This window comes from Vulpes lagopus, chromosome X (genome assembly GCF_018345385.1).
Source record: "Vulpes lagopus strain Blue_001 chromosome X, ASM1834538v1, whole genome shotgun sequence".
NCBI lineage: Eukaryota > Metazoa > Chordata > Mammalia > Carnivora > Canidae > Vulpes > Vulpes lagopus.
The window spans coordinates 32,618,404-32,640,115 of record NC_054848.1 but is presented as its reverse complement, the minus strand read 5'-3'; the positions used below and the strand labels follow the sequence as shown (position 1 = coordinate 32,640,115).

Here is a 21,712-nt window from a genome sequence, read left to right as displayed (position 1 = left end):
AGGGGTTGACTGAATGCCAAAAGCTCTCTTTCCAAAGACTTAACCTATAGCTAAGTCTTTCCAAATTGCAAGGCCATCTTCAGAAGAAAAGAAATTACTGCAATAATCCATGTCTATCTCATGCTCTGAAATGACCTCATCAATAACTGATAGTTTTTCTTCCAACTGTGGATTGTCATTTACTTTGATTATTTATGTTAATATGAAGATTATTTAAGTTAATATGAAGCTTATATTTCTGAATTGGTATAATATTTGTTTGTCTAGTGGAGATCTGGATTTGTACTGCCTCATTTTTTTTGGTATCACACACAGCAAATCAACAGACAGAGTCTTAGTATCCAGCAGTGCAGGTTCAACAAATGGAATGAATGCCTTATAAAACAGAGAAGATTCGATAAGCCATTGGTGTCTTGCAAGTCAGAATGCTAGCACTCTCAAATCCTAGCACTTTCTCATCCTGGCAGAAAGAATTTTCAGGTGAGGTTACAAAACCATAATTAATCACAATGAAACCACTTTCAAATTTGTTTTTAAAATCATCCCTGACATCAAAAAGCCATGAAAAGACTGTGTAAGGAATGAAACACAAGGGGAAACTGAAAAATTAATTTATTATATGAAGAAACATAAACAATATTTGTTAGAGTCACTGGCTGCACAGAAGCAGCCTGCAAAAGCTCACATCCACAGTTTATTGACTGAGAAGTACTAACACATAACACTCATAACCACAGCACTAATGTTCTAAGGTGGTTTCCAAGGAAATGCTGTATTTGACATTTTTAATGTTTATTTTCCCATTTACAAGGCTGAAAAGATTAGACTCGCATTCAATTAAAGTCTAACAAGACCAGGCATTCAGCTTGTAAAGCACAACTGTCAAAAGACACTAGCTACTATGTCCTTCATGAAAGATGAAAGATGCACAAATGATCAGCTCATGATCGTTGGAGGCAGTTTCTCAGATTTCAGTGGGTTGTCTTCCTCCAAGTATCATGTATTTGGGTGCTAATTTTTGTAAGCAACCCACAGCAAGAGAGAGGGCAACTGCTGCAATCTCTCCAAGAATAAAGACCATTTACACTTGCCCTTCCATGAGGTCAAAGGCCAACGTATTCATTCAAGACACTCATGTGGATGATACTGCTAGTTTCTTTTCTAACAGTAAAAGCATAATAATAACCTGTTTATGGACTTGAATAACTATATCAACTCCTTAAATATGTATGGCACTTTAACATATTTTCACAGCATTTTCACATCTATTATTTAATTTGATCTTTCCAACAACCTTGTGAGGTAGGCCAGGCAAGTATATCATCCAAATTTGGTGGGTGAAGAAACTGAGGCATACAGCCACTAAGTAACTTGCAGAGCTACACAGGGAGGTGCCGATCTCTACATTGCCCTGCCTCCAGTAATGAAGAGACAAAGCCTAAATGTGTTTGATCTTATTTCAATGTATTTTGATGAAATACTTCACCTCCATTCAGCCAAATGATAGTGATTCAGTTGGAGCAGCTGTCATGACAAGTTATGGCATGCAATTAATTAAACGAAGCACTGAGAGTTTTAAAAATTGGAATTAAAATGAAAAACATTTTAGTTCTCAACACATGAGGGAATTTACTTGTTTGTTTGTCTTTAGGGCAACCTAGCTCTGCAGTCTGAACTATAATTTTACCATTTCAGAGGCATAATATAAATTTTAAAACAAAAATTCTCAGTTCACCATGACTTAGATTTTTACAATACAGAAAAAACCAGTGGTTTTTCTCCCCCAAAGTGAATGGATACACATGGCCTCACAGCAGGGATAGCTGTATATTAAGGGTTACCAAACCTCTTTGTCCTTATAAATGTGGCTTATAATTGGGTTATGGGAGCCTGACAAACCATCACTGTTAGTTTGGTTTGGGGTCATTTAAGATGTTTAGCTATCCTTTATGTTAAAATGACTTAAAATGCATTTGAAGGCTCAGATTTTGTAATAATTCTTGAGACAGGCTTCCAAGCCAAGGTTGGAAACATCTGACCCTCCTTCCTGTCTAATTCTAACCACAATTCCTGCTCAAACTCACCATTTTTAACCTGTCTCGTGACAGACTGCCTATTAGAAACTGGATAGGTCAGAAAGTTAAGCCATTATGGGTCTTTAGATCATCAACCCTGACTGAACTGCAATGTCCTAGCCTAGTCAATGACAGGTCATCAGTTTCCAAATATTTCATTATCAAGGTTTTTAGGGTAGGCATAATGGCACTACATTGAGGCATTTTCCCAAGACAACTGAGGATATTCTACACAATCTTTATATGAAACAAATATGGTTCCAGATTAAAGGAGAAATTATACTGGAGACAGGAGAGTATAGGAGCATAAAACTTCAGATCTCATTCAAATAACTTATAATTATGCCAAATCAAAATACATTCAGTTAAAGATTAAAAATCCAAAAAAAAAAAAGATAAAAAATCCTCTGACCATTTCATCTATTTCTATATTTTAAAGTTTCTGAAAATAAAAGTTTCTGAAGTCAGTATCTAACTTGGGAGAGGAGACCCTTTTCCTTCAAATAATGACAATTAAAATGCCCCATATAGTTACACCTGGTGAGAGTGTTCTGTGGAGTTTTCTAGAAAAACTTAAGTTAATCAATATAACTCTTATCTCAAATTTTTCTGACAGGCAAGGAGGAAGAGGGGAAGAGAAGACTGTGAGTTTATTTTTCCTCTTTGTTAAGGAAGCAAATCCTAGAAAATTCAACTAAAAATTTCCCAGAACTGTAGGATGGGACCGAACCTTGCAGAGGTGTAAACCTATCTTCCAGCAGATTCATTTATTTTTGATCATCCCGAGAAAGTAAGATTTCTGCTTATAAAAGTCTACATCATTTTGATGTTTTAACAACCCTCTTAATCCAGAATTTCTTGAACACCTTGAAGGAATACAACTTTCCTAAAATTCTAGGGCTTCAAGCCAAATTCAGAATACAATTTTGCATCCGTGGATCCTTGGGAATAAAGTCTCCAAAATCTAGACTTCTGAATCAATCAGAGATTGCAGGCCAAGGTGGCTACAGGTGGTTATGTACAAAAAGCCCTCATGAGAAAAAATGGAACATCTGTCTATTCAAAAAGTGACATGAACAGCCCTCTCTGGAAACTCTGACAGGAATGATACTGCTGATGACAAAACCCCAGTAACCTTCTCTGGTCATGAGAACAGCTCTTCGATGAAAGCTATGCTCAGAGAGAAAAAAAAAAATGAAAGGCCACCTACACCAGCAGTTAAAAAAAAACCTCAGAAAACAAGAAAGCTCCTGTCCTCATTCTATCTGATGGATCCAACCAGCCCAACTCAGATAGCATGGGGACCTTGTCAGTGAAAAGGCTGGTAATGCCTGGGAGAACAAGCTGCCCCTCCAGTGCTCAGGGGTTTCCCTGGCTTCTCTCCATAGTTCCCACATGCCCAAGAGCTCTCTAAAGTGGAGCAACTCACAGGGAGTTGAGAGCTAACTTCCCTCTTTGCTAACTGTGTGGGGCCCATCTCTTGTATGAAGTACAAGGATCAACCCAAGAACCAGTATGTGTGACCCCCGAGAGACTCCGGTCCTATTAAGCAGAGCAGAGCTCATCAGCATTCAGAATCTGGCTGGGCACAGAACTTATTTTACTGCTGGAAGGTGTCTCATCTCTGTCTCCTGTTGACCTGAGATCTGTTTTTCCTACAGACTCATGGGCTTTCTGCTGCCTACAGTTACAGCAGACACACTTTAGCCACTGTCGAAAGCCTTCAGAAACACTGGAAGAAAAGAGCTTTTTGCAAGGGTGGAAGAACTGATAGAACACAAGCATGAAGAGGATGGCTGTGCAGTAGCCAATGAGCAACTGCAGAATCAGCAGAGGTGCACACACGTACATATAGATGTCGGTCTTGTAAAGATACCACATGAGGAGGAGGACGGCATTCTCAATGAATCTCAGCATGTAGTACGCCAGCAGCCGGTACCAGTTCTGGGACTTGCTGATGAGGTCAGGGTTGTTGAGTTTCAGCTGCACGGCAGACCAGCAAAACATATTGATCCCGGCATACAGTAAGGTGAGGAAGCACAGCACGATGGTGGTGCCCACCCGACTGAGGGCCTTCTCAATGTTCTCGGGGAATGGGGAGCCACTGCACCAGAAGAGGATCCAGGGATATAAGAAGAAGCTGAAGAAGTTGACAAGCACAACCATCACCACCCAGGCCTTCAGGACAGAGGTAAAGAGGACCAGGACAATGACTCGAGTGGCAATCTCAAAGCTCCTCCAGAGGAAGATACAGACGTAAGCCAGGGGCTTCACTTTGACATCATATTCATCGTACTTGATCTTGATGGCTAGGATGTTGCAGCGCAAGGCTCCATACACAATGGACAACAGGGATAGGACCATGAAGAGACCTGGGGAGAGGAGACAAAGAACACTGTCGAGTGTCACCTGCTCCAAGAATCCTGCTACCATGGACACTCTGTCACTTCCTTCCCAGTATTCCTTGGACCCCTCTCTTTGCAGTTCACAGGCTGATTTCCAGGTGTCAGCATGTGATCACTGTGCCTCAGGGCTTTTTCTAGGGCCTCAGAGGGCTGCTCTGCCCCAGGGCTGTGGAAGGGAATCTGTGCCCCTGGGAAAGCCCTCAATACTCAAGTCCAGCCCTGACAAGAGCTGGAACCCAACCACCTGGGCGCCACCCTCCAACCACCCCCACACCTTGGGTAGCTTAACTCAGGCCTGTGTCTATGTCTTATAGTCTTTGCCGGTGTCTCCTCACAGGGCTTCTTTCTGTTCACCCATGGGGGCGGCTAATAATGCTCCCTGTATTGGTTGTCTTGCCCTTCTTCTCAGTCCCCTCTCCTGTATTCCTTAATGCCCTCCTCTGAAAACATGTGCACTCAGATCCTTGTCTCAGGGTCTGCTTAAGGGTCAACTAGAATTGAAGCATCTTCCTAACCCCATGTTGCTCTGTCTGAATAATATGTAAGGTCCTTTACAGGCTGTGCTCTCTTTCCTCCCTTATACGCTCTAGAGGAGTCAAGAATGACCACGTCTGACACGTCGTCTTGGCATCTCTCAACTTGTACCAGTAGTAGGTACACAGACGGAAAGGTCTCAGTAATAAGTTGCTCTGTGAGTTCCTCTCTATCTGCAGGGGAACAGATAGTTCAGTTTCTTTCTTTTTTTTTTTTTTTTAACAGGGGAAAGCGTGAACGCAGTCCCCCACTACCACAAATTATGCAGTCGAGTTTCCCACATTTGGGGAAATCGCAGGGGTCAGCACATCCGGAGTGCAATGGATAAGCCTCGCCCTGGGAAAACCACCTTCGTGATCATGGTATCTCCCCTGCCAGGTAAGTATATAGTTCAGTTTCTATGCTGACTATAGAATGCTCACTTTTCTTTACTCTTCAGTGACATTTAAGACCCTTAGCCACAGATTGCTGAAGAAATGAGAACCTCACTGTTACTGGGCATCTTGTCTTAGGCTGAAAGGCCTTAGTGTTTGAAGAAGTCTCAATGCTAGCTGCTTATTTCTTAAAATGACCTGTGGCTAATGGGTTTATCCAGTTTATACAAAGCAGAAGTTTGGGGTGGGGACAAGATATGGCTCATTTAAACGGGCCATGATACCGTGTTCGAGAGCATGACAATGGTGGTTGTGAGCTACGGTCTGAGAAACATGCTGCCAATCCATGGACACAAATTGTGTGGTTGAAACTGAAATATGATCACTTATGACAGGCTGGCAGAACCTTCACATACTGGATCAAGGAGCACCTGGAGGCAGGGTTTGGTGGTAAGGGACCAAGTGTCTGGCTCTGGTTTAGTCTTAGCCCACCAGGCGACACTAGGGAAATGGTAATATCTTTGGGTTCCATTTTCTCATCCATAAAATTGAGATGATAATACTTTCCAATGTCTGCTTTATAAGGTTCAGTGTCCATATAACATAACTGCCTCTACTTGAATGTGTAATTTGAAATGTGTGGGAATTAAGGGCTTTTTCCTTATTTAAGTTCCAAATCAATGGGAAACCATTTATATTTGGTGGACATGAAAGCTCTGAAGCCTTGGTACTTCTTTGCCTGGGAGAAGCTCGATTTTACTCAAAGCATCAATTTTTTCAGTCTTTTGGCACTGACTGAAATCATCAAAATCACTCACTGGAAAGACTGTCATCTACTAATCAAATTTAAAAGATAGAAACACTACCACAGGAGGAGATGGGCAGTAATTGGACTGAATTATTTTTCCTGAGAGGCTAATTCAGTGGAGTGTTGTAAAGCAGTACATATCAGCGATGTATTTTTATATGTTTTATATATTTTCTATTTTTACAAATTTCTATGCCCTAAGGATCTAATGTTGAATCCTTTTAAGTCCTTATGTTTTTCCCACTACAAGAAATATACTTCATCTGCAGAAGATGAGCTAAGCATAAATAATTAAAATGTAAATTGTGTATTCATACACATATAATATTTATATTGTTATATTTTTGGTACTTAGTAATGCAATGACCCAAACAATTTTTTAAGCATTTATCCATTTTTCTCATTAGGTCAATTATTTCCAAATTTTATTTCTTTTTCTATGAAGAGAATGAGCTAGTGATTACCCAGTTGGTGCTCAGTGGCAGTCACCTAGTAAAACTTTCTTTTTTTTTCTTTTTTTTTAATTTATTTATTTATGATAGTCACAGAGAGAGAGAGAGAGAGAGGCAGAGACACAGGCAGAGGGAGAAACAGGCTCCATGCACTGGGAGCCCGATGTGGGATTCGATCCCGGGTCTCCAGGATCGCGCCCTGGGCCAAAGGCAGGCGCCAAACTGCTGCGCCACCCAGGGATCCCCTAGTAAAACTTTCTGAGAATGCGAAGAAAGTGTCTTAAAATCACTGACTTCAATTGTCCCTCCCACTGTTGGGTGCTCACTGCAAAATGCCACAGATAGAGAGGGGTCCCAGAAGAGAGATGTACTTGGAAGACAAGGAGCTTGTACAAAATGCTTGGAATGCACATTTCTACCTCTTGATTTAAGCTGTTATCTAATGAATGGTTTAGGGTGATGCTCATGCAAATACCTACTTATTCAGAGGTAAGTGGAGAGAAGCTCTCTGAAGCCACTTCCCAACCTTATCTTCCCACAGGTAACATAAAAGGGGATCCGCTGGCCATCCTGCCCATTGAAGTGGTACTTCATAGAAGTCTAACATCCCTTAATAATCCTATTCTCATTTACTATGAGTGTGTGTGTGGGGGGGGGGGGCATTCTGTTCTCATCCTTCATTAGAAGGCAAGACATCACTTTAGGTAAAGCTGAATAGAAGGCTCTGGCACTATTCCAAAATCTTGCCACACTCAGAGCTTCTTCCCACTCAATTCCTGCCAAATAATCTCCTCCCAAACAAGATTTTTCTATTTCACAGAGAAAAAAAATTGTTAATAGGCATGAATTTACCCATTTCCTGATGACACCAAAAACTGAATCTCCATGTTAAGTGATGAAGAATATTTTATTTCCCAGGATTCCTCTTCAGAGGGGAATTCTATTTATGACTACTCTCTATGGATACTGGATCTTCAAATAAAATGACTAAACTTGCAAAATGTTTAGGTGGAATAGATATTTTCCCCCCAAATTAATGACTGACTTCAAGGAGGTGAACCAAGGCGTCCTAAAGGAATATGGAGTGATTTTTACGGTGGCAGAGGGCAACTGAAGGAGTTAGCACAGGAAGCTTCTGAAAATCGGAATTTTGACCAGATTTCTGAAAGGCGGTACTTTTTATCTCTTTCTCTTTCAATCCAGTAGCTGAATAGTGCTTTCTTTACTATCTGGAGCCAGGATCTCTAACTGTATTACACTCTGCCACTTGCCTCCTTCTCAAAAACCTTGCTCCATCAATTATCATCTTTCTCTTCTAAAGTTGCAGCTGCCCCTCTAACTGGGTTCTTTTCCTTGAGTGTATGAATATGCCTAAGTCAGCTGCATCTAAAAAACCATCCCTCATTTGCAAAAACCAACATAATTGTAGAAGCTGTGTGATGGATAAGAGGAGATTCATTATAGTATCTTCTTGGTCTTTTCTCCTGTTGCAAAAGGAAGGAAGAAAGGAAGGAAGGAAGGAAGGAAGGAAGGAAGGAAGGAAGGAAGGAAGGAAAGGAAGGAAGGAAGGAAGGAGAGAGAAAGGAAGGGAAGGGAAAGGGGGGTGTGGGAGAAAGAGAGGAAGGATGTCTCCTTCACCCTGTACTTCTTTCCATCTTCTACTGCACTTTCCTTGACACTTTGGGTTAACCCTCTTGAGCTACATCTAATCAAAACACTCACTCTTTATTCTTCAACCTCTTGCAGTTTGGATTCTGGTCTTACTCCTTCCTGATCTCTCTGTAACACGGATGTTGCTTACTCACACCTTGAAACCTCTCCTGTAGAAGTGATCACACTGTTTGCTCCTAATCATCCTCCTGCTTTGCTGGCAGCCTCTTCTCAGTTTCATTCATAGGCACATCTTTCTCTCATGCTTAGGAACCATGGTTTTATGTTCTCCTATACAAGGGCCTACTAGGTTTCTCTTCTTAGATATCTTCTAGGTGCCTCAAAACAAAACAAACAGCAAAACAAAACCACAAACAGAACAAAACTTATTTTCCTGAAAGCTCCTCCAATGCTTCCTCTAACAACCTGTTAGACCATCACCCCAGATCACCCTATCCAGAAAGCTCTGTGTTAGAGGAGAACTTCTCATCTTCCTGTCCCGTCACAGCCAAGTTGATCTCTACTCCTGCTGTTCTGCGGGGCTCACAGACCAGCAGCAGTGACACTGACTGGGAATTTGTTAGAAGTGCCCCAACTCAGACCCAGTGAATCCAAATTCATATTTTAACAAGATTTTCAGGGTGATTTGTATGACCAATCCAGTTGGAGAAGAATTGCTCTAAGTTCTTTTCTTCTTTCCTTTTTAGTCCTATCACTTGTTGACTCCCATATGGTTCTTGCCACAGGATCATAACCCCTTTCTTTCTCTGTCACCAGCCTTCCTTTTCTCTTTGCCTGGATAAACCCTACTTGTTCTTCAAGGTTCAGTTAAAGTGTGAAGTCATCAACGATGCTTTTCCTTGGCCTTTATGCAACTACATTCATTCAGTAGTGCTAAAGGCTTCCAAGACTCTTCCAAGCTCAATGAAACACCCCTTTAGTGAGATCTCATAGCCAGCCACCTATGCAGACTTTTATTTCATTGCCAGATCTTGGGTTGGGTGCCATTTCCTTGGTGTAGCTACTGTTTCATAGAGATTTTTTATCACTAGCACCTGGAACCAAGACTGGCACATAGTGGGTAACAGATACATGTATACTGAGTGAATGAATGAATGAATGAATTAAAAGTTGCACAACCTGTGAACAGCCTTTTTTCACCACTGAATCTGGAATTAAAGTTCCACATCTCTCACAGACTTATAATTGAACTGAGCAATGAGAGCTCCCAAAGCCCCTTACCAGAGGGTGATTTCTGTGGTTATGGGCGTCCTATGCAACTACATCTGCTTCCATGTGCCTTTCTTAATCAAGAAGTTGCACCTGTTTCCAACATTTCCTGAGAAGTCAGATCCAAATTAGAAAATGTCTTTGAGATTCAAGTCTATGTTCTAAAAAAAATTCTCTTTGAGGTACATGAGACACCTGCAAAACAGGGAGCTGTAGGAACAGTACAATATTCTCTGACCAAAGGCTTAACTAAGGAAGCTAAGTACTGCTTCAGCATATGGGGCCCAAGAAGAAGCAAGATCATTTTGGAGGATCTTGGCATTGCTGGATTTTCCTGGCCAGTTATCCAGCTCAGTGTTCTTGTAGGATTCCACAGCTTACTCCCTGGAGTGATACCTGACCTGACCACTTATTCTAGAACTCAGTGTTCTACTTTATTTTTTCCCAGTGTTCTGCTCTAACTCCACCCTAGGCTCTGACAACTGGTTAACAAACTGTTAATAAAGAAGTTGAAAATCAGAGAGCTCATCATCACCATGAGCTTGTATCCACATCTGCCACCCTCCCTCCCCAGCTGCTACCACAAATATTGCTTTGGTATTTTGTTTTAATGGCTTTATTAAGATAGAATTCACATACCATACAACTCACAATCTAAAGTATACAATTCAGTGGGGCTTCTTAAAAATTGATTCACGATATGTACGACCATCACCAGAGTCAATTTTAGTACATTTTTATCACATCAGAAAGAAACCCAGTGCCCATTAGCTCTCATTTTTCTAAGCCCCCTCCCCTACTCAGCCCTAAGCAACCACTAACCTATTTTGTGTCTCTATGGATTTCCCAATTCTGGACTTTCATGGGAATGAAATCATGTAATAGGTGTCTTTTGTGACTGGTTTCTTTTACTTGGCATAATGTTTTCAAAGTTCATCTATACTGTAGCACGTATCAGGCCTTCATTCATGTTTTGTTATTAAGATTTTACTTATTTATTCATGAGAGACACACACACACACACAGAGAGAGAGAGAGAGAGAGAGAGAGAGGCAGAGACACAGGCAGAGGGAGAAGCAGGCTTCATGCAGGGAGCCCAATGTGGGCCTCGATCCCAGGACTCCAGGATCATGCCCTGGGCCAAAGGCAGGCACTAAACCATTGAGCCACCCTGGGATCCCTGTGTTTTTGTTTTTTTTTAAAGATTCTTTTATTTATTCATGAGAGACACAGAGAGAAAGGCAGAGACACAGGCAGAGGGAGAGCAGACTCCCCGCAGGAGCCTGATGTGGGACTCCATCACAGAACCCTAGGAACACACCGTGAGCCAAAGGCAGATTCTCAATTGCTGAGCTACCCAGGTGTCCCAGGCCTTCATTTATTTTTATGGTTGAATGATACTCCATTGTATGGATAAACTACATTTTAAAAATTCATTCATCAGTTGTTATAAATCTAGATTATTTCTGGTTATTGGGAACAGTGCTGTTATGAACATTCATGTACAAATATGTTCTCTTCCATCTATCATATGCTGGGTCACATGGTAATTTTATATTTGTTTGAGGAACTGCCATACTGCTTTCCAGAGCAACTGCACCATTTTATATCCCCATCTGCAGTATATGAGGGTTCCAATTTCTCCACATCCTTGCCAATATTTGTTATTGACTTGAATTTTTATTATTAACTTCTTGATTCTAGCCATCCTAGTGGGTGTGGAGTAGTATCTCGTTGTGATTTTGATTTACATTTTCCTGGTGACTAATGATGTCAAGCATCTTTTCACGTGCTTATTGGTCATTTGTCTATCTCCTTAGTTGCTTGTAGTTCCTAAATGTAGAACACACTCATAATAGATTTCACACTGTCCCATACGTATCCTAAAAAGTTTAACAAAATTTGAAGGCCAGATCTGCACAGACTAATTTAAGAATAATATATTAGCCTTACCCAGAGCCATCAATGAACATTACAAAAAAAAAAGTACGGGATCCCTGGGTGGCTCAGCAGTTTAGCACCTGCCTTAGGCTCAGGTCAAGATCCTGGAGACCGAGGATCAACTCCTATATCAGGCTCCCTGCATGGAGTCTGCTTCTCCCTCCTCCTGTGTCTCTGCCTCTCTCTCTCTCTCTCTCTCTCTCTCTTTCTCTCTCTCTCTCTCTCTTTCTCTCTCTCTCTCGTCTATCATAAATAAAGAAATAAATAAATCTTAAAAAAAAGTACAATTCTATCTTTTGTTTTTTTAATTCCCTAAAAAAAGGCATTAAAAAGCAAAAAGAGGATTTTCATGCTGGCAATAGTAGATTAGTTTGTTTTGGTCCAATATTTCTGCCCAGAACAACTGGAAAAACATCCATTCGAAAGCATCAGAGATCTACCAAAGTAGTGAGTACTTCTGGGTCCAAGATCTCAAAGAAAAGTCCCAAGAAAAAATTCTGAAGCTGCTTTTCCCCTTAAGGTATTTGCCCATACGATAGTGGGTACTAAGAGACTAAGACTCTGAACACAGCTTTCAGCAGTATCTCAAAGCTGGTGAGTGTGGGAGCAAATCTTGACATTTGGGCCCTGTAATGATCTTAGTATATACTGAAAGCTTTATGGCGGGAACCCAAAAGACTAGATGCTAGAAGTAAAAGTGACCAGAAATAGATCAGCCCTCACAAACACTGAAGTACAGAATTCAACCAACTCAAGTTGTAACCAAATCACACTGAACTGTATCTAATCTAATTACCTGCTATAAACAAAACTTGGGGTGACTGGGTGATGGGCACTGAGGGGGGCACTTGACAGGAGGGCACTGGGTGTTACACTATATGTTGACAAATAGAGCTCCAATAAAAAAATATATAAAGAAAAGAAAAAAAGAAAAAAATCTTGCCAGGGGTGCCTGGGTGGCTCAGTCCAACTCTTGATTTTGGCTCAGGTCATGGTCTTGGGCCATGGGATCGCGCTGCGTGACAGGCTCTACACTGGGCATCCAGCCTGCTAAAGATTCTCTCTCTCCCTCCCTCTGCCCCTCTCTGCTCACCTCCTGCCATCCCCACTCTCTCTCTCAAAAAAATAAAAGTTAAATCTTCCTGGAGAAAGATAATTCATCCAGAGTCTCAAATTTCTCTATTTTTAATATAAATAACTGATAAATAAATAAAATTTAAAAAAAAATAACTGACATTTAATTAAAAATAAGTTGGCATGCCAACAACAAAACCAAGAAATGATCAAAACCCAAGAATGAAAACAGATGATTAAAAATAGACCAATAGGTGATACAGATAGTGGAATTACCTGACATGGACTTAAAAATATCTGTAATTAATATGTTCACAAAGTTATATGAGAAAATGAAGAATTTATCAGAGATTGGAAACTATCTTAAAAACTGAAGGGACAAAAAAACCCCAAAAAAACTGAAGGAACAGCCCGGGTGGCTCAACGGTTTAGCGCCGCCTTCAGTCCAGGGCCTGATCCTGGAGACCTGGGATCGAGTCCCACATTGGGCTCCCTGCATGGAGCCTGCTTCTCCCTCTGCCTGTGTCTCTGCCTCTCTCTCTCTCTCTCTCTCTCTGTATCTCTCGTAAATAAATAAAAATCTTTAAAAAACTGAACTGAAAATGATAGAACTGAAAAGTACAGTAACTACAATTTAAAAATCAACAAGCAGTTTTAATAGATTACAAATAGCCGTAAAGATAATTAGTTGCCAGGCAGAGGCAAGTCAGAAGAAAATGGAGAAACAAAAAGGATGAGAGACTTATGGGAAAGTGAAATGTCAGGGGGTGGGGAAAAAACAAAAAGGAAAAAAGAAAAAGAACGAATCAGAAGCAATATTTAAAGAAATGAAGGCTAAGAATTTTTCCAAACTCCCCACAAAAACAGTCCACTCACTCAGCAAAGCCACTTCTGTGCTTCAATCTCAGAAACATAAAGGCAGCAAGTTACAAAGAAGTCAGAAAACATGACCTTGTTACACAGAACAACTTGACCTGAACACAAAACAACACAGATGTACAGCCCGAGAGAGAAATAAGCAAGCTTGTGGAATGTTCAGTGACAGCCTTAAGCACATCCTTACTGAATCTTTCAAAGAACGGTCACCCTAATTGGCTGACCCCAAACAGCTTGTCCTCAGGCTGCAAGTGCTACAGAAGAAGACCACAGCTCCATTGGAAGGTGCCACTCTGGTATTTGCCAGGATTTTAAAATGGAAACATGGACCATCTTCAACCATCTTTGCCTAGTTTCTCATTTCACATGGTCCCCTCAAAACACAGCTTTTATCACAAAAATCAGAGGAATCACATACCATACATGAGCACAACTTAATCCCTAACATATTTTCTGCCTTTTCTCCTATAAAAATCTCTATTGCAAAAGATAAAGAACAAGAAAATAAATACCTTTTACAAATGCTAACTTATGAGTGGAATACTAAAATGTATATACATAAAAACCTGAATGAGCCATCATAATTTGAAGAGTAATGGTCTAAATTATTAGAATTTAAATTATGGTAGAATATTTGGAAAAACTATATTGCCCTGATAGTTTCAAGGACGTTCCACTTAAAAGGAATTTTATTAGCTCTTTAAGGCTTTGATTGGGTGAATAAATTTCCAAAGCATGGCAGATAAATGAGTATTTTAAAGTACATAACTGTTTTTCAAATAAAAAAAACAACAACAAACGCTTGGCTACAACCTCTTATACGATAACCCTATGCTTTCTTCAAGATAATGCAAAGTAAACCTAATTGTAAACTATGCCTGGATTAAGAATAAACTCCACACCAATTAGATCCAAAAAAAATTTTTCCCAAACTGCTGAAATATAAAACTAAATCCCAAGTAGGATAAATATTAAAACTACAGTAAGCATATAATATTAAATTTGCTGAACACTAAAGTCAAAGTGATAACCTTAAAAAGCAAGAAAGAGAGCAAACAGATGAATTTCAAAGAAGCAACAAGGATATTGGCATCTCAACAGAAATAATGGAAGCCAGAAAACAAAGGAATGAGCATCTCAAAGTCGGAAGAAAATGATCTCGAGCAGACTTCCATACCCAAATATGAAGGTAAAAGAAGGACATATGACAAAAAAAAAAATGAGGGAATTTGTCACCAGCAGACCTGCTCTAAAGAAAATAATTAAGTTGGTATTTTGGGCCCAATGAAAATGATCCCACATGGAAGCATGAAGATACAGGGATACACCCTAATACTGTAAAATACATTTTAAAGTTCTAGTGACTAAGACCTTACTACTACTAAAGTCTCACTTGAACACTTGCCAGTTTACCAGATGTTTGATCAGAAATTGAGGACTTTCAATACATATTTATATCTCATCTAGTATTCATAGTTGTCAGAACAAATATTATGGCCCATCATTCATAGCACTTGTGATGTGATTATTACTGTCTATAATCCCCAGAGATCCTGAATGATTTTGCTAATTTTCTCCCCCAAATATTCTGATTTCTTGCCTAAGGAAACTGGATGATAAAAATCTCCTCCAGCTCATCTTTTATGTTCAGAAAAATTATTGTACTTTTACTTTGTGCCAGGGACTAGAGTAATAAGCACTTTACAGGTACTAATCACTTCATCCTAACAATTCAATAAAAAATAAAATAAATACTCTTATTATCCTCAATATACAGATGAGAAAACAGATACATGAAGATGCTAAATAACTTCCCAGAAATCACTCAACTAGCAGAGCTAAAATTCAAACCCAAGAAGTCTTGCTCTAGAGTCTTGGTCTTAACCAGAAGGCAATTCTGCCTAAATAAGCATAATAAGGTCCATTTCCCTAGCAGTGCTCTTAGCTTCACTTTTCATCTCCTTTATGGATGGGAGGCAAGAAGCAGGAAGCTACCAGCTTTCAAACTGCCCAGGGCCTCAAGGAGTGTGGAGAATCCCTTCTGAGTATTTGGGGAGTTGTCCAATTCTTCCTTGCTTCCACCAAGCCCAAATTTCATATCTATTTTCTACTATGTGAGAATTCTCTATATAAAGACTTCCTGAAATCATGCTGGGAGTGGGTAGGCATCACTGCCCTAAGCTAATTTCTGCGAATTACCTCCCAAGGCCCAAAAAATGATTGGAGAAAAAGTGAGGCAGGTTCCTCTATCTGTCCTACCAACTTCCTTATCTTTCTGCTTCAGGCAGAGAGAAGAGGTATTAGTGAGTTGAGCTACAGAAAAGAAAACCCTTGCCCTCCATGGCCAAAGGAATTTAGAACCTGATCCATGTGTGGGCCCCTACATCAGGTTTTCTAACAGCAAAATGGTAGCAGGACCACTCAGAACCCCAAGACAGAAGTTCTGCATTTTGCTGCACCTTCTCAACTTCTCAACTTGGCAAGACACACCAAACCTTCTTAAAACACACTCATGTACAGAGAGCTTTGTAAATAATCAGGCATGGCCACTTGACCCTCCACAACTGAAATAATCTCTTCCATTTTCTGCCTTTGCCAACAGTTGAGCCATAAACACTCACACAAATACTTGTACACACATCCTTACCTCCACTAGTCTTTTCAACTCCCACAATAATCCTCAGTATAATTTTCTTCCAAATCTATCTTCTCTTCCCTCCTTTCAAATGCTTTTCTGTTCTTCTTATTTAGTGGCCTTATTTTGTATGTGCTTATGGGTTGTAAATAACACAAAAACCTTTAGAAATATTTAGAATATAAATAATAAACAGTGGATAAATAAATGGCTTGGACTTTGCAAAGAAGACATCTGTTCTCCTTCTGTGTGTGATTGTACCTGCTCAGTGCCCCCAACTCTAAGCTGTACTATCAAAATCTACTTTGCAGATATGTGGATGTGGCATCAAAAGGTCCTGTGCAGGATTCCTCAACCACAGGCTCTAGAAGGAAACCTGAGAAGGTATATAAGCAGCACTGCCATCCTCCAGTGAATCCAAACACAACCTTGACAACACACTCTTATATGCTGGGCAGAGGGGAAGGTTCCTTCCCAATGAGTAGCATTAGGTAACTTCCACTGGATTATGGCCACAGAATCCGAAAAGAAAATCAAAGCCTACACCCAGACAAAAGCCAAGTATGGATTAAAAGTCTTGATGGTACACGAGAGCATTTTCCCCCCAGTGCATTCAGAGGTGATTTCAATTTAGGAGGAATGGATATGAACCCATCCTCAAGTCTTACAGACTTCGTATTGACATATACACTGACATACACCATTACATAATCTTATAGACCACTGTTTAGACTGCTATAACAGCTCTGTATGCTATACTGAGTATAGCTGAGAAATGCTCTTTGGTGGAGAAAAATATATATATCATCACTTCCTTGTTGGATTTGCAACGGCTAAATAAATTCATCTGGTTACAGGCTGATGAAAGCATTATACAATTCAAACACAGACATCTAACATAGAGTAGAGGTTTAAGCAACTTCCATACTGGAGCAAAGTCAGTACAATACACCTAAGTCAATCTCAGGGTAAGAAGAAAACAAGCTGTAGTAATCTTATACAGCTTTAGTTGATGTATGATTTATATACAAAGAACTACACATACTTAATGTGTACAATTTGATGAGTTTGGACGCATGCAAGTAAAATGGTTAGTAATCAAAATTTAAAATAACCGCTAACTTCGGGGATCCCTGGGTGGTTCAGCGGTTTAGCACCTGCCTTTAGCCCAGGGCGCGATCCTGGAATCCCGGGATTGAGTCCCGCGTCGGGCTCCCGGCATGGAGCCTGCTTCTCTCTCCTCCTGTGTCTCTGCCTCTCTCTCTCTATGTATATCATTCATAAATAAATAAATAAATAAATAAATAAATAAATCATAAATCATAAATAAATAAATAAATAAATAAATAAATAAATAAAATAACCGCTAACTTCAATGAGCCCATATTTAAGCAATTTTCCAATTACCCAGTGCTCTTCTTTTAGGTAAAAGAGAAATATGTCAAGTTCATGTCCCTAATAGAATACAAGCTCAACCAAAACAAAGATTCTGTTTTGTTAACTGATGCCTGGCACACAGTGGGTATTCAACAGATACTTGTTGAATAAGTTAGGCAGTAACAAGGATTTACTGTTAAATAAAAAATAATGTATCCAAGCCAGTGTAACAGAGCTTCTTCATTTACCAAGCCATATGCTACAAGCATGTCCCAAACAGTGCACCATTCTTGATCTTTCAAGGAGAGAAAATGAGTGGGAAATATCAGTGAGGGTGACAGAACATGAGAGACTCCTAACTCTGGGAAACAAACAAGAGATGGTGGAAAGGGAGGTGGGTGGGGGGTGGGGGTGACTGGGTGACGGGCACTGAAGGGGGCACCTGATGGGATGAGCACTGGGTGTTATGCTATATGTTGGCAAATTGAACACCAATAAAAAATAAATTTATTAAAAAAAAGAGGGGATCCCTGGGTGGCGCAGCGGTTTGGCGCCTGCTTTTGGCCCAGGGCGCGATCCTGGAGACCCGGGATCGAGTCCCACATCGGGCTCCCGGTGCATGGAGCCTGCTTCTCCCTCTGCCTGTGTCTCTCTCTGCCTCTCTCTCTCTCTCTCTCTCTCATAAATAAATAAAAAAAAATTAAAAAAAAAGAAACAAGGAGTCAAATTTAAAATAAAAATATACAAAAAAAAAAAAAGCCTAGCCTTTGAAACTGCTAAATAAATAAATAAATAAATAAATAAATAAATAAATAAATATTAAAAAAAGAGAGAAAACCTTGAGCAAATGCCATAGTGAGCATGGAGCCCTATGAAGGGCTCAATCTAACAACCCTAAGATCATGACCTTAGCTAAAACCAAGAGTTGGACGCTTAGGAGACTAAGCCACCCAGGTGCCCAAAAGCAAAATTATTTGTAATTAAAGGACTTTCTTTCATGTATAAATTGGCCCCTAGGTTTTGTGTATGTGTGTGTACATTTTCTTTATTTATTTTAGAAACATAGACTGATCTTAAATTACTTCACTGATACAGGACAATACAATTTCCTCACCTTTAAAATTCTATATTCCTTGCCTATTATCGTAAGATAATCTCAAGAGGTGATAGAAAATAGTGATAAAAATGACAAAATAAATACTAATGTAACTATCTAATTTTTCCAAGTGAGCAGATTGTAACAATCAAAATCAATTGATAAAAGAGGGTCATTTTATAGAATAAAGCTATTAAAAAAACCTTTCACCTCCCTCAAATGCTTTTTAACTGATGCATAATTATAAGAATGTTTCAAAGTGATGTGAGCCATAAAATAATTGCAAATTATAGACAATAATGTCAATATATTTAAGATTATATGTCCAATTATTATTCATCAAGTAGAAATAGGAAAATATCACTATTAATTTTGTCTTTATTTTTGTTTATTCTCTTTGTATAAAAGAACTTCTAGAGCCTTCCTGAATCAAGTAAATGGATCTTAAAAATGGGGAAAAAAAGGATGTTTCTAATATACATGGGATCTTGTCCAAAGAAACACAGAAAGCTAACAAATATAAGGCTGAAAAATATATGAGCAAAACAGGTTTCTGGATGGCCCATTGATTATCAGAAAATTGAATGCCCCAGAAATCTCCATTCCCTTTGGACTAATTGAGTTTCATGGCACATTTGTTCTGCCAGTCACTGCTATTTTAAAAGAGAAAGAACCAGTTAACCAACTCTTTGCTCAATGTATTACCACCTTTTTTATCAAGCATTAACTAAAGTAATTCAAATGCACTTCTACAAGGTTTAAAAATGAAGAGAACTTTGAAATCAAAGAATTAGCAAGTTTTCTAGATTCTTTCTAGCTAATTCATTGCCCTACTTACACGTGCATATGTACATCCTTTAATTCACCCTGTCATTTGGATCCTAGTCCATAGACCAGAACTCAGAAAATGTTCACAGAAACAGACAGTAACAACTGCATGTCCTTAAGTTCAACTCAAAGTAGGCAGTCTCAGAAATTCTGAAGTCATGAATTTATTTTACTTTTTCCTAAACACAATGAACATATGCCACTATCATATAGTTCATATCATAACTTTGTTATAAGATGTTTTAAATTTATGCTTAACATTATTTTCCCTAGAGAAAATTCAATTTCATTCTATCCACTGATTCCAAATTACTTTTAGGTCTCTTTAGGCACAATTAGAAATACCAGATATAGCCTCCAATCTGAAGCAAGCAGTAAAAACTACTTATCTACGGAAATGTAAAGCTTGGCTCTCTAAATCTTTCTCAGTCTCCTACATGCTGAAAAACTGCAGAATCAGCCCTAATAAAAAAGGCCAGCAATACCAATGACTATTACTCACATTATAATAGAGCTATGTGAGCCAGTTTGACCCTTTCTACATGTTCCCCCTGCTCATCTGCAAATCTCTAGCCTTTGGCCAACCTTTTATTCCCCCACTCAGCAGTCAGGGTAATCTTTGACTGGAGAGGAGGAGGAAGGATTGAGTATGTCACACTTGATGAATAAAAATGTGAATTCAATTCACCTTTCTAAAAAAATCTTTAGTATGTTCACATGCCCATCGCCAGGCCAAGTGCTATTAAACATGTGTTTAAGAAGGTATTTGCAGTAATGTATGAGGAATGCTATTATTTGTACATATTTTTCTCAAATTGAAGTTCTTTATTTTTATTTATTTATTTTTAAAAATATTTTATTTATTTATTCATGGGAAAGAGAGAGAGAGAGAGAGGCAGACACAGGCAGAGGGAGAAGCACGCTTCGTGCAGGGAGTCCAATGCGGGACTCAATCCCGGGACTCCAGGGATCATGGCCTGAGCCGAAGGCAGGTGCTAAACCGCTGAGCCACCCAGGGATCCCGAAAGTTCTTATTTTTAGAATAGTTTTATAAGTAGACATACGAAAGCTGATTTTTTGGAAAAAAATCAACAAAACTGATAAAGTTCTAGCTGGACTGATCAAGGAAAAAAAAGAATATGAACCATCAATATAAGAAATGAGGGGCTATCACTGTAGACATTAAACATATAAGGAAATACTATTAACAATGTTTGCCAAAAAATTCAGTAACTTAGGTGAAATGGAAACATTGCTGGAAAAATACAACTAACCAAAAGTGACACAAGAGGAGATTAAAAATCTGAATAGCCATCTATGTGTTAAAGAAATTAAATTCATTAGCAATACCTTCATGAAGAAAAATTAATTCATCACTGCTTTGCATCAAGACCAGAGAAGGAGCCAAAACATAAACTCCAAACTCACTTGAATCACCTTTAATAAGGTTAAAATTTTCATTAAAATCCATTAAAGTCATCAATGCTGTACCCTGCCCAAAAGTAGGCACACACCCCTTGCAGACTTGCTATCTAATATGGTTTCCCTGAAAGGAGACCCTCTATAAATAAACATTTAATAATATAGTAAATTAACCTCTAGTGAGCATCGTAACCAAGGGCCTGTACCACATGCCAATGTTTTCTGCTTGTCTCACTTAATTTTCACAATCCTGTGAAGCCTGTGTTGATAGATGCAGTTTATAAATTAAGAGACAAAAGGTCTCTGAGGTCAGCTTGGTTACACTATTCAATAGCAGAACAGGCTATGAGCCCAAGCTCCTGACCTTAGTCCCAGAAGATTTAAACAAAGTACCAGCTGTGTTTCAGCTTCAAGGCTGCCCAGAATGAGAATGCCCCCTGAATTTCCCAGCACTGATGCCCCAGAGCCGTGGGGAAACCTCCAGCGAGAATTTAATACTCCATTGTTTGGGCTCAGACCTCCCCAATCCCTAGCTGTCCCACAGGGTCTTCATGTGTGTCTTGCCCATCTAGGTTTCTCAATTAACTCCTGATTCTCTTCATGGAAATTTAATTCAGAGCCCACCTGGGCCAACAAAAAGGAAGAAGGCAAGGAAAAGAAGGAATAGGGAAGGAAGAAGAGAGGAAAGGAATAAAACAGACTTTGTAACATTTCAAAGCACTTTCAAATCTATTATCTGCCTTGTCTTCCTATCCTCTTAAGGAGGTAGGCAAGACAGTCATTGTCACTTCTGCTTCATAAAAGAAACTGAGACTCTTTGATTTAAAAAAAGAAATCATAATGTTGATATGATCAAGGTATAACCACTACCAGTATTTAGGAGAAGTTTAAAAGACCATAAGCTGGCATTGGAAGGAACACCATGGTAGGCTTTT

The 21,712-nt window shown here is 39.4% G+C and overlaps 1 protein-coding gene and 1 non-coding gene across 2 annotated transcripts in view; both read right to left on the bottom strand.

Moving 5' to 3' along the window:
• Nucleotides 1–595: 595 nt before the first annotated feature.
• XK (X-linked Kx blood group) overlaps nt 596–21,712 on the bottom strand; it is a 44,543-nt gene continuing 23,426 nt past the window's right edge. Inside the window, exon 3 of the mRNA XM_041741311.1 lies at nt 596–4,447. Within this exon, the coding sequence (XP_041597245.1) occupies nt 3,621–4,447 (827 nt within the window). The 3' untranslated portion in view covers nt 596–3,620. The remainder of the gene's footprint in view (nt 4,448–21,712) is intronic.
• Nucleotides 5,237–5,400, bottom strand: LOC121483671. Its single transcript, XR_005985796.1, has one exon. It is a non-coding gene; the product is annotated as a U1 spliceosomal RNA (small nuclear RNA).